This window comes from Haliaeetus leucocephalus, unplaced genomic scaffold (assembly GCF_000737465.1).
Source record: "Haliaeetus leucocephalus isolate CR32 unplaced genomic scaffold, Haliaeetus_leucocephalus-4.0 Scaffold616, whole genome shotgun sequence".
Classification (NCBI taxonomy): Eukaryota; Metazoa; Chordata; class Aves; order Accipitriformes; family Accipitridae; genus Haliaeetus; species Haliaeetus leucocephalus.
In genome coordinates, this window is record NW_010973052.1 from 3,353,147 (window position 1) to 3,366,329 (window position 13,183).

General features: G+C 41.1%; 2 protein-coding genes across 2 annotated transcripts in view; both read right to left on the bottom strand.

Moving 5' to 3' along the window:
- FUT4 (fucosyltransferase 4 (alpha (1,3) fucosyltransferase, myeloid-specific)) overlaps positions 1 to 6,992 on the bottom strand; it is a 7,907-nt gene extending 915 nt beyond the window's left edge. Inside the window, exons 1-2 of the mRNA XM_010578263.1 lie at positions 6,807 to 6,992; positions 1 to 123 (exon numbers count right to left, since the gene is read on the bottom strand). The exon at positions 1 to 123 is cut by the window's left edge and continues 915 nt beyond it. Of these exons, the coding sequence (XP_010576565.1) occupies positions 1 to 123; positions 6,807 to 6,992 (309 nt within the window). The remainder of the gene's footprint in view (positions 124 to 6,806) is intronic.
- Positions 6,993 to 9,858: 2,866 nt separating this feature from the next.
- The window catches only part of LOC104838502 (chromosome unknown open reading frame, human C11orf97), a 3,400-nt gene continuing 75 nt past the window's right edge, over positions 9,859 to 13,183 (bottom strand). The window contains exons 2-3 of the mRNA XM_010578264.1: positions 12,520 to 12,624; positions 9,859 to 9,998 (exon numbers count right to left, since the gene is read on the bottom strand). Of these exons, the coding sequence (XP_010576566.1) occupies positions 9,859 to 9,998; positions 12,520 to 12,624 (245 nt within the window). The remainder of the gene's footprint in view (positions 9,999 to 12,519; positions 12,625 to 13,183) is intronic.

A 13,183-nucleotide genomic window follows, 5' to 3' on the forward strand; every position in this document is an offset into this window, starting at 1 on the left:
GCCGCTGGACCGCCGCCGGGGAGCGCGGCCCCCCCGGCCCCCCCCCGGCAGGGCTCCGGGGCCTCCTCCCCTCCCCTGCGGGCGGCAGGTGCCGCGACGGCAGCCCCGGGGGTCGCTGAGGTCCTGCCGGACGCAGTTTCAAGCACCGCTGGAAGGACGAACGACTTGGGAAACGAAACGAAAAGAAATTAAGGAAGAGGGGTGGTTTGGCCCTTTGAAAACTTTCTTAGAGCTACCTGTGTTTACATGACAGTTTTTAAATCTCACAGCTAGTTAAAAACTACAAAACCTGACGGCTACCAGAGAATTACTTTCTCCAACTCTGTTACACGCAGCTGCTGTGGAGAAGTGTCTCGGGCAGGCTCAAAACTTTTTTCCCCCAAGTCATCTGCTTCAGGGAACTAAGAGATCATTCATTCACACAGTTCAGAGACTGTTTGTACAGAACTGAAGAGTTTCCAGCTCCGACACTACGCATTTTCATACCCAACAGCTATAGATCCGAGGTCCTCTCATACAGGTCTCCTGAAGGCAGCGGAGTTACACCAGGCATAAATTCTCACTGACCATTTGGATTGCAGCATAGCTTTTACATACCGCATAGGTGGTCAAGGCACTGTGCCTTGTCTCCGTATTAGTAAAAAAAGTGATTCAAGCCTGTTTACGCCCCAAAATAAAGAACAGTTGTGTGTGAGGTTGGCGTTAGGTTAGTAACCACGTCGTGTGCATCCATAAATTACTAATCGCACACATAAGCGCTTGCAGACTTCTGTTGTCCATGTTGTAAGCACTCATAAAATATAGGCCAACAGCTGTGGTTATAGTCGGTATCTTACTGCCTCTGCTCCAGTGTACGGCGTTGGTTGGAAGGGATCTCGGGGGGTCACTAATCCACCCTCCCACTCAGAGGAGCACCACTGCCAGCACTAGCCACGGTCCTTACCTAGGTGCTGGCAGGACTAACACCCAGGTGTTGAAAATATTCAAGGATAGAGACTCTACAACACCTCTGGCAGCCTGTCCCAGTGCTGTGCCACCCTCCCAGAGAAGAAGTTTTTCCTAATGTCCAACCCTGTACCTCCCAGCCTGGAATTTGTGGTTGTTGTCCCTTGTTACATCCAAAGAGACTGGCCCTGCCATTTTCATATCCTTCAGATAGTTGCTGGCTCCCATTAAATCATCCCATCGCCTCTTCACATGACTAAACAAGACCACCTCCCTTAACCTCTCCTCTTAGCTTGCGTGCTGTAGGGTCTCTCATCATCTTGGTAGCCTTCCACTGGACCGTGTTCTCAACACCCTTCTTGAACTAGAAGCCTGGAAACTAGAGACAGTGTTCCAGGTGCTGCTTCACCAGTGGGGGATAATTACTTCCCTCAATCTGCTGGACGTACTTCTGATGTTGCCCAGCACGTGGCTTGCTTTATTTTTGAGAAGTCACATTCAGCTTGATGTTCATGTAGCCCCCAGGTCCTTTCCAGCATGGTTGTTTATCAGCCAGCCAGTTCCCAGCCTGTACCAGTGCATGAGAGTTTTCTGCTCCACATGCAGAACTTGCTCTTTCTCCTTGCTGAACTTCCCAAGGTTTCTGTTGGCTCACTCCACGTTTTTCAAGGCCTCTCTGAATTGAAGTTGTACAAGCCAAGATGTCAACCCTGCTTTCTAATTTAGTATTGTCTGCAAAATAGCATGCTAGCCAACAGTAGCAAAAAAATCTCTTAGTGCAATAAACTTAAGACCTATCTTGACAAATAACACTGATTTTAGTCACAAAATGGGAATCTGGGAAAATTATTTTACTGCAGTAGAAAACTGCAAACAAATGTAGAAATACAATGCTAAGGGAGAGTCAAATCCTCTGAGGGCACGAGCTGCACTTAGAATCAATCCAGAACCCATCCAATACAATGAACACTACCTCAAACAAGCACAATCCCTAGTCTGCCTTAATTAAGGATTCAAAGTGGTCCAAAAGCTCTACTGTTAGTAATTTTATCCATTTCTACAGATAATGTGAGAGATTTGGGACCCATGAAAGTCAGTGGGAAAGCTCAATTGACTTCTGTAGAACTCTGATTCACTCAGTAAATTTGATCATTATCAGCTGCAATGGCAGTTCTTATTTTCCTTCAGGAACTTAAGTTTCAGCATTGATATATGACTTCGGAGGAGTCTTTGTCTAGTCAAGTTCTCATTTCCATTGCTTGAAGATTTGGTACTAAGCCATTCCAGTTCCAAAGCTTAGCCAATTACATTGATGATGCCAGGCCTAATTCTGCAAACAGTAAAGTCAGCAAAAATATTGGCATTAATTCAGGGTTTATGAAATGTTTCAGGACAACTCAACATGGAAGTCTTTATAAGCCAAGTAGTGAAAAATTTGAAAAAATAAAATAAAATGCTTTCCTTCTGAAGATTAATAGCAAGAGTTAGCTAGTTACTTTTGATTTTTTGCAGTCCCACAGTGAAACTTCAGCATGATGTTCAGCTGCAGTCCAATCGCATCCATTTTAAGGCTATTGTCATATGGGAACAAATCTGTAGAATTATTTAGCATGAGATCAAAATGAGACTTCCTATATTCATCAACTCACCTAGAGCTAAAGCTCTACGCTGCATATTGAAGAAAGCTATTACTGAAATCCACAGTAAGTTCCAACAGTATATACAGCATGGAAATCCAGTATTATAACATTTCCTATTTGTCCTATTATGGCAAATAAGAATTAGGTAAATTCAGATGAGAGGACAGTAGCCTAAAATGTTTCTATGAGCAATACTGTCACCGTAAGTTCCTTTCCATGTTACACCCGCCTCTGTGGAGACTAAATACATGTTTACCTTTAAATGTTGTGAGGAGTCCACTAGTTCAAAAGTCTTTATAGAATTTGTATCTACAGCATGATGAAACCCATTTTCAAGGCATATTTTAGAATTTTTACAAAGTACAGATCCATTTATTTTGCTATCACCATGTGCTCTTCAAACTTCTCACAATGTGGGAGTTAGCACAGAAATATATTTTAGTTAGATGTTGATCATAGTCACTACAGAAAGTAACAATAGGTGTGTCTTCAACTAAGAGTCTAGCAGCCTCCTAGAAATTTTGGTGTAGTAAACTTACAAGCAAGATGTGGTGTGTTGCTGTAGAGTGAGGGATGCAGGGAGTGACCTCACTGGCAGGACCAGGGTTAGGAGTCAGGTGTCCTCAGACATGTGTGTAGGCGAGGGATTTCTCTCTCCTTTTTAACATCTCATTTCTCTTCATGAGAAGAAATACCAGCCTGGCAGTAACCCACATCAGCTCTAGTTTGCCTCATTTCTGCCACAAGACACAGTGCGTCAGTGGCTTGATCGCGATCAGCTACTCTGTGCTGGGAAAAACTCCACAGACATCACTAGGAAGTACAACATGATGAAGGTTGAGTAGTGTTACCAGATGCCTGCAGACCTTCCAGTAGGAACACACCTGGTTTTGTCTGCTTTGGAGGCAAACCATCCCAGGAGATAGTTCCATGGACCGAGGACCACACAGACTTCTTGGTACTGTATATGCAAATTGGGGAACTGTGGTTTAACTCCTCTGTGGAAACCACAGTAAGCTCCACTACTGCTGATGGTCGGGAATTTAAAATAAAATGCTGGCTGCTAGTAACGAAGCTGTTGCAAAATAAAAAATATTTTGCTTATTCGAAGGTTAATTGTTTGCCGTTTCTAACAGCAGTAAATGTTTTCGCCTAGAGCTTCCCAGCTGGCTTCCTCTTCTACTCTGACTCACTCTGTTTTGTCACACTTGAGAAGTATTTAAGCCTAGAAAAGTCTTTGAAGTTATTGCAACTGACTTGCAAACACAGTTTAAAAGTACTGCAAGATGTGGTTGTATTTTCAGCCACGGCTATCAAACCAGACATCCTGTCAACCAGGGAAACCCTGTGGAGTTTTTTATCCTAAGAAAACGTGATCAGCTTCAAAGAGTAGCAGGATGCTATCTGGTACCAAAATGACACTAAGAATGACTTTGAAATCTCTTCTTCATAAATAGTCCCCATGGTTTCAATGCAAGTTTTTGCTAAGTAAGAACCAAAATCCTGTATGAAAAAGAGTGATAAAAGTTCTGTTCTGTATAAATGGCATGCTGTATTTTAGCGTAAAGTTTAAAAGACTGTAATTCGATTACCTAGTGTTTCATATTAAGGATTATGATCTTTCTGCTTGGAAGTTTAAAATTCTGAAATATGATGAGAGATAGAAGATTCAGTTGAAAGCTGATGCCTGCCTTGTTGGATGAACAGCTTCTGGACAGACAAGCCCACGTTATTGCACATGCAGCAAATACTACGTTAAAATATTCTGCCTGGCTACATTTCTGCTTGTGACTGTGAGCAGTGTTGGATTAAAACTATGTAAAGCTGACATTTCCAGGTCAAGGCACAGGCACAAACAAATGTGCTGTGCACACTGTGGATGGAGGATCCTGTCCCAGAATGTTCTTCCATCTTCCATTGCGGCACACATCTTTGTTGTTCACCAGTGTAGACCAGAGCCAAAATCGTAGCAGAAAACTTTCCTGCCGAAACCACATGATCCTCTGACACTTTGACATGTGTGTGTGTACCAGCAACTCCAAATTTGGCTCTGTGGATATTTGTTAGCCATTATAATGGATTTCAATCTTCCTTGGTTTTTGGAGCACTGGACAGCATCTTACACAGCAACAGTGGCAGGGGCAGTGATGTGCAACCAGCTCTGATGCTCTCATTTTATTTACCCAGTGAGCATCCCCCAGGCCACAGGGCAAGGGTTTGTGCTAGAGCTTTTCTTCAGGCATCTTTGAACCTCAAGCATCGAGGTGACATTTCAGCCCAGGAGACAAGACTAGCTCTAGTTTGAGGTAAATCTCCTAAATCACATATAGTCTAGTTATGGGGCTCTCAATACCAATTGATTTAATAATCTGAACCCCTCTTATTGTGCTTCATTGCTTGATAATGTAGGTGTAGCCTTTGAAAGATGTCAGTGTTTGAACACTGTTATTAATATATGGAAGCAATGATAACATTTGTCTTTTAAAACAGTACTGTTTAGTTTGGAAATGAAATAATATTAAAAAAAGCTAAGAGAAAAGGGTAGCTGAACAGTTAAGACAGTAAAAAAATCACTACAATAAAATGTGAGCACAGCTAAATTGCCCAAAACCCCACTTAATGAAATATTATAAATATGATAGTAATATTAATAAGATTACTGCAATATTATGCAATTTTATTATATTCAAACAAATTCCTTAGATTTATTCAAATGAAAGATAAGACACATAAAAAGGTCAGGAACATGAATATATTGGACTGCTAAGAATTACCCAAGCCTCATAACTGAAATAAAATATTCAGTAGAAAAGATCTAAAAGACATTTCTCCGTTGTACAAGGTTGCACAAAAAGGAAGAGGGAGCAAAGGCACAAATGAGATTCACAAATCTGCCTTTGTTGCGGCAAAACTGAGCTAGTGCACAAATCCAGGATAGACCCAGAAAGTCTTTTCACTTGGAAAATTTTAAAACAAGATCATGAAAAAAAATAATACTAAGAATGAGAAAGCAGGGGGATGGGCATAGAATAAAAATGAAGCAAGGAGCAGAAGTGAAATGCAACAAGCTTAATCAAAGCATCTATCTGAAAACCCAGTGTTTTTCAAACATTATTGTGTGGTTCATGATCAAATTTGCATCTAAAAAGTGAGAATAATGTTTTCAAAAGCAGCTACTCCTCTAGTGCCTCAGGTGCAATTTTCAGTGCCAATAATTTTTTTTTGTTTAGCAGTCAAATGGAAATGCTGAAAAGAGTTGGTTTGGAGCCAAGTAAGGGTATTTTTTTCCCCTTCTCACTAATATAAAAATAACAACAAAGTTTTAGTGTTAGAGGAGTTCCAGACAATCAATAAAACAAACATCCCATTTCATTCACAGATAACTGTAAAAATAGCAAAGGAAAACAAAGTCTAGCTTCACAAAGTCGTCACTGAGACTCTTCCCTTTTAACAATATTCAGTCTGGTTTAGATACTTCCGTAGCATCTGAGAGCCCCAGAAACAAATCCCATCTCCACCTCTTAGGATCACATCCTAGGAAAGATGTGAATTATCAGTCTGAGATAGAACTGGAAATAAGGAATTCTTCAACTCTGATTTTAAGTTATGCATCGGTCCTAGTTAATTTTTTTTCACTGTACAATACAATACCCTCCTTTATAATGACAGTAATGCTTGTTTGTCCCACAAATGTGCTGGAGGGATGTCTGGGAAGAATTCTGGCAATGAAAACTGTAGAGTAAGTGCTAAGTATTATTAATTTGGAAAAGAACATGCTACAATTGTTCTAGAAATAAGGCAAAGACTGATCATTAAGTTGGATTGTTAAACATGAAGACAGGAAATATCCTGCCTACCAACCTGGTCCACCACCTCCTCACTTGATGGTGGGTTTTCATCTCCCTCCCCTGTCACTCCTTCTTACAGTTCTCCAGGTTCATCAGGCAAATGATCACTACTATGTGTTTCCTGCGTTATCACAGCACTTAGGAAGCAATCATGGATCCTTCTAGATATGGTACAAACACGGCTGTGGCGCTACATGTTGAGGTGAATCTCATCTCATCCTAGCAGTTCTTAGTCCTCAAAGAGGGGACATCCCATAGTCATAAAAGCCAACTTCCCATTTTCAGCACCAGCTGTGCAAACAATAGTTGACCTACAGGATCCATCAATTCCTCAAGCCCTACTCCCTCACCAGTAGGATTGAGGAGAAACCACCCGGGCCCCTATGTCTTTGACTTGCCCCACAGCAATGTAGTCATGCTTGATACGCTCCACGTCTCCCCTGGCAGTATATTTGGTGTCCACGTGGAAGAGCAGCAGGGAGTAAAAGTCCAAGACCCAGACAAGACTCGGTACGTTGTCCCAGATCTCAGCACCCCAACAAACCTCCCCAGAGAGCATGCTGGGGCAGCAAATGGGAGCTTCCACCTCCCGCAGCAGGGATTCTCCAACTACTATCACTGTTTACTTCCTCCTGCATGGCTCAGGCTCAGCCAGCTCAGATGCTTTGCTGGAGAGAGCTTCCAGGCCCTCGTCTGCTACCAGAGCACTGAAGCTATTCTGTAGCTGCAAATGTCACTCCTGTCCCTGGACCTCCTCAAATCATCCATGACCTTGCAAAGCTATCTTTTGTTCTGGTTTTATGCAGTGCCTAGAAGGATCCATATTTGTTTCCTAAGTGGTGTTATAATACAAAACAAACTAACGATCATTTGGTATTACCTTGTTGTAACAATGGTTAAGACCGAGAGTTTAGTGACAGGTTATTTCAGGTTCTATGCTGCCTCTGTGGTTCTTTGACACTATGATAACTCTTACATATATCGAGAGGCTTATTGATGTTAAACTTTTAGTAAGTCAGGCTAGATATTGAATCACAAACTTTTGACTTACGAACTGCTCAGTTTAATGAATGGACTCTGTCTAAGGCATTTTAAGGCATTTCTTCAATTACTTTACAATCTTCTGCTGGAACTTAGAATCACTTTGAACAGAGAGGCCTATGAAAATGTCAAGTTTCACAGTAGCCCATTTTTGTCAGCAAGAACATTTTGTTGTCTTTGGATTGTGACATCTTCATCACTGGCTGAAACGTGGATCAGATTTGGCTACTACATCTGGTTAAAAAGCAGTAGGAGGATAGGAATAAAACAACAACCAAGGAAATGGCTCCCTATCCAAACAGTACTTTCTTCAAAATCTTAGAAATACTAATCTACGTTTCTAAAGGCAACTAGTCAATTTAATGTTTGATTTGACACATCACAACAGGCTCAGGTCTTCGTAGCACTAAAGTTCATCAATCTGTAAAAAAACAAGATCAGCTGTAAGCATGGATGAGACACCACAGAGCAAGTCCCCCAAACCACTAGTCACTTCTAGGGAAAGGCAGTAAATGGCAGAAGCAAAAATAAATGCATTAACTTCAGTAAATTCAGCAACACGAGTATATATTTTTTTCTTTTTGACTCTTCTACTTATTTCTCATACATCTTTTCCCTTCATTTCTTACAGTTTCTATCTCTGTGTTGCTGAACTATGTTCTCCTCTCCCCAGTTCCCTTCAGGAATTCCTGACCTTCTGTTCTATGTCTCCTCTTTCATTCCCCTTGTCTGTGCTTCCTCCTTTTCCTTTTGCTGGTGCCTCTCCTTCTGGCACTAAACACAGTAGGTTCATCTTCTCTCTAGAAACGCCTCTTCTTTTTTGTCCATTTCCATAGCCTGTACCTACTCCATCTCCCAATTAGTATATTACCACCTCATTTCTTTTCCAGATCCTTACACAGAAAAGGGTGTGTGAATGGAAACAGTTTGGTGAGTATTGGAGCTGAAGCCAGATTGCTCCCAGTTTTTCTCCTGTCTTGTATCTTTTCTGCCACCCTTTCTCTCACGATACCTGCCTATTCTGCTGCACAACAGGCAGTATAGCTAGTGAGGAGAGCATCACTTGTCTCTAGCAGCAGTCCCTGGGAATGAAGGTACATCTAAATTCCCAAAGGAAAACCAAAAAAGCCCATAAATTTCAGCATCTAAAACAATTTGAATAAATTGCTTTATTTTAATGCTGTTCTTCCCTCATGGATGTTCATGGGAAACAGAGATCCTGATCTTTGACAACTGCATGCCTTCACTAGAAGCCTCAGGTACATGAGTTTTAAAATTGTGCCAACGTCTCCAAACTCTGAGGCATTATTTGGTTGTATTTTCTATGGTGTGGCTAAAACTCTCCTTGTTCAAGCACGTACCAGAAGTGACTGCAGTTAATACCTGGCACAGATTAGGCCTGCTCTATAAACAAAATGTTCCTACAAGTACTCTCTCTAGAGCAAAGGCAGCGTGGCAGAAGGCTGTACTGGTTAAATGCTTCTTATACTAGCAATAACTTAATTCATGCTGCTGTTGTAACTAAGATGCCACTACCTCCAGAGCTCACAAGATCAAGATAGGAAGAAAGAGGTGCTAGTCATGAAGCTAGCTGTATTTTTAAACCACTAGCCCCTGAGAACATGGGAAGGAGCTTCATTTAATGGCAAAATATGCTGAGTTCATATATTCTGCAAGCTCATGGTACCAACAATATTACTCTCATAAAGCTAATGAACTCTGTTTCCTTAGAGTTGAAAGCTTTCACCTTCCACTACAAGTTAATACATTTCACTGAAAGAGAGAAGGTGGGCACATTGAGGAGACTATGCTAAAATCCACCAGCTCACAAGGAACAGGTCTGCTCCTCAAAAGCCACACTCCACTGACTGTAGAGAAAGAAATACATGCCCCAGAGCACCAGCTGACCATTGCAGGCAAATGCTAAAATGCCTGAAATGATACCTGGATCAATCTCTTTCAGAATGTGTCTTGGAAGGAGGGCTTTTCCAAACATTTGAATTGCTTAAGGTTGGATGTTAAGAAAGGCAAGTAAGGTTCATTATCCACACGAAACCAACACTCACCACTCATCAGCAGGAAACAAGTGATTATTCCACATGTTTACAAAAGGTTTCAGAATATGAAATAAGGTGACTCAACATAGCTGTCCTAAACAGGTTTCTTATGCAAAAATTTCAAGTCTGTTGGCTACTTACTAAAGGAAGAGGTGGGTTAGCTCTGCAAAAAGATGCCCGGTGGTTATTACTGTAAGACCATGTAGGTAATCTGATGAAAAAATAACATTGAACAAACCAGATCTGCAGTCCTGTGAGATGTCTATGAATTATAAAATTATATTACCCTGAAATTTTAAAATTAAGTGTTACAGTGAAAGTTTCTCATTATTGACTCTTACTTTTCATTCCTGCATGCCTTGAGTAGAGTTGAGGCTGTAAAAGTAAACCATTTCTGTTCTGTGAGACTGGTTTCAGGCTTCCAATGGAGAAATTCTTTTTCAAACTCCAAATTCCCTCCAGAGCCACTGTTAATAATTTGTCAAAATAATACCATTATAACTGATTACTTCCACTTGTTCTAGAACTAATGTAACTTTTAAAAGACAGTCCCTTTGGTCTATACAGTAATTAGAAGTAGTTAAGCAGAACACTCTAATCTTCCTCCATAGTTAATGAAAAGAGATTGAGACCTTCAGAGAGCAATTCAGATTGCTAAAGATACACAACACTCTCTGCTGTCTGTAGAATAGCTTAGGACTGCTAGGCTGCTAGGTGAAGCAGGATGCAGCTGATGTATAACATATGAGAAACAGCAGTAATACCATTGATGCATCCAACATGATTTATTGGTCATACTGGAATACCAAACGCCCTCATAAAAAGATAGCAGAACACCCCCTCCCCAACCAATCCCCCCCTGCAACACCACCAAAACAAATGAAAAAAGCTTATTTATTTTGTGGAAAGGTTACAATTTACTAACCATCTATTTTATGTGAAACAATAAACTTACTAATCATCTAAACTATGTAAATCAGTAACCATCCAACCTGACAATTGTTGTTTATCAGAGCCCCAACCACTTAGGGAGCATCTCTAATTCTCCAGATGTATACAGATGGAAAAGGAACTAGGTACTTGCTGAAGTTGTTGAGATACATGAGCAGACCAATGTTAGCATCTGCAGTTCAGCTACTTGTCCAGAACCCCTTTACAGTCAATGGGAAAGGAACAGGCACTTGTAGAGCATGACACATGCAACAGTAGGTCCCTAGGACAAGTCAGAAGAATTGCGTTTTCAAAGTGCCTTTTTCTCTCCATTTACTATAAACAGAGCCTATCTCATTCATTTGCAGGTGTGTGCTGTAATTGCCTAAGAAGCCTAATCACAGTAATGGAGTTGCAGGTTCAAATGGTCTTTACATCTGACAGGATACTGATTAAATCACCTAACTTATACATATTTTTTCTGTGAATCCAACTGTTTTAAATTCATTTTTATTGAGTTTAGATTTGGGTCTCAATCCTATGTGAGAAACCAGACTTTTTAAAAAATTTTCCAAATTTCAAAACAAAGGCAAAAATGCCCTTATTACATTTGTGGACAATGTAATAATTAGGAAACATAGTAGGGGCTTATTCCAACAAAATGCAGCTTAATATAACTAAGGAATAGCTTTATTCTATGGAAGAGAATGTGGGGCTACAGAATGGGAACTGTGTATTGTGGAACAAAAGCATCATGGATTTAGGAGTAACAGTAGACAGTTCAAGGTCCTAGTGCTAATGTTAGCGCTGAAATAAGCAGGTGATTCTCTCTCTCTCTACAGGTTACTAGTGATACAAATACTGAAATACCATGATCAGATTTAGTATTCACTTTTTAAAAGAGGACGCAAAACAATTGGTGAGAGTACATAAAGAGCCAAAACCAAATATACGTGTATATACCTTCTCTGTAAGAAAATCCTGGATACTAAAACAGGCACTATTACATATCCAAGAAAAGCAAGGAGCTAAATCATGCAAATCCAAATTATTAATCAGGCTTTTTTTTTTAAATACACCAATCACTTGTACAAACTAATGAGGGAAGCTGTGGAATAACGAGCTTTACTCAGTGGACTCTACACAGAGGTACCTAATAAAATACAATGGCTTGGCTGATAAAGGCAATAAAATCTCATAGTCAACCAGATAAGATGACCTATCCCTAAACACTACAAACTTCTTAAAATTAATTTCCTACAGTTAGATTAATAGATCTTATGGCTGCAGGAGAGCACCAGCATGATGTGAGTTTTGTCTTATATGGGTCACATGGCTTCAGGCTCATTACTGCACCAAGATTAGCAAAAGAGCTTGGACCAGGGCTAGCGGTTTAAGTGCAAAATATTTAAAGTGTGTATTAAAAATGGTGAATCTAATTGATCTTCGTTTAATTGTTCCAGCATTAAGTTCTCGTTTTGTTAAAAACCGCAAATTATTTCTTTTCTGATCTTATCTCATTTTTACCTCCAGTTCTCGGAACTTCTAATAGTCTAGCTAGACTGAACACCTTATTTCCTCTTAGACTTCCATTTCCTCATTTGCCTACTGTAATCAAGTCTCTCCATAACCTTTATCCTCCATTAGCTGCCTAAACAGACTGATTTTCTAATTGCTTTCACTGTTTACCTGTCCTTTATTTACCTTTATCATTCTTACCTCACCAACTTCAGTTCTGAACAGCAGAAGGGGAGAAAGTATTCTAATAACTACAGCACTTCTTTCAAAGAAAAAGGTAACAAAACCTCCCTACTGCTTGGCATTTGTTTCTGTTTTATTAAACTAATAGATCATACTGATGTTCTCTATGGTCCTGTAATTTCAGATGAAAAAAAATTAACAAAGACTTCATGCAGTTGTTCTGTTTCTAAATGTTCCCCAGGCTATTACATAATTGTTTGGGGCTGCTTTTTGAAAATAACAATTTTGCCACAGTTCCTTAAAACAATTTATATTTGCCCTGACAAACACTTGCCATTTGCTGATAAGGAAGATTACCTGCAGCTGGATGTTTAACATGGCATGCTTCTGTCCGAAAATAAAGCTCTTCTTCAAGTATGTCTTTAACTCTCCTAGGTGGCTCAACATACACAAATTTCTTCCCTGTTAGTAAAACATAGTACAAAAGAACCAGTTATTTTAAATCCCCTGAATGCTAACGTGCTTTGCCAAATGTAATGTCATTTTATGCTTCAATACACTTTAAGGCGAATCATCTACAAGTACACGCTAGCGTTCAGCCAGGCCTCGCTCCCCAACATGGGGCGATTCCTCACGACGGGACCACGGTGGGTAAATCTAAAAGGGGAGCGCTGGTGGGCTGCAGCGTGGTGAGGGGGGTCTCCCTGAAGAAGCCAAGGCCACCCCAGGGCACTCAGGGAGACGTGGCCACCGCGTCTCCCCACAGCGAACAACCCAAGGCAGGGCTGCGCACGGAGGAGGCCTCCGAGGAGATGATGTCCTCCCTGAAGGAGGTCTCCAAGGAGCTGGAGAGGAATTAGGGCTCCTCATGGCGGCAGGGGAGGCCCTGCCTGACAGGGCACTACCCAGACCCCGGCGGCGGTGGGGTGCACGGTGCCGGGGGAGGCGAGGGGCCACCAAGCAAGGTGGCCGCGGGGGATCGCTGGGGAAAGGGGGACGCGCCGGGGGGCACCGGGCTGGG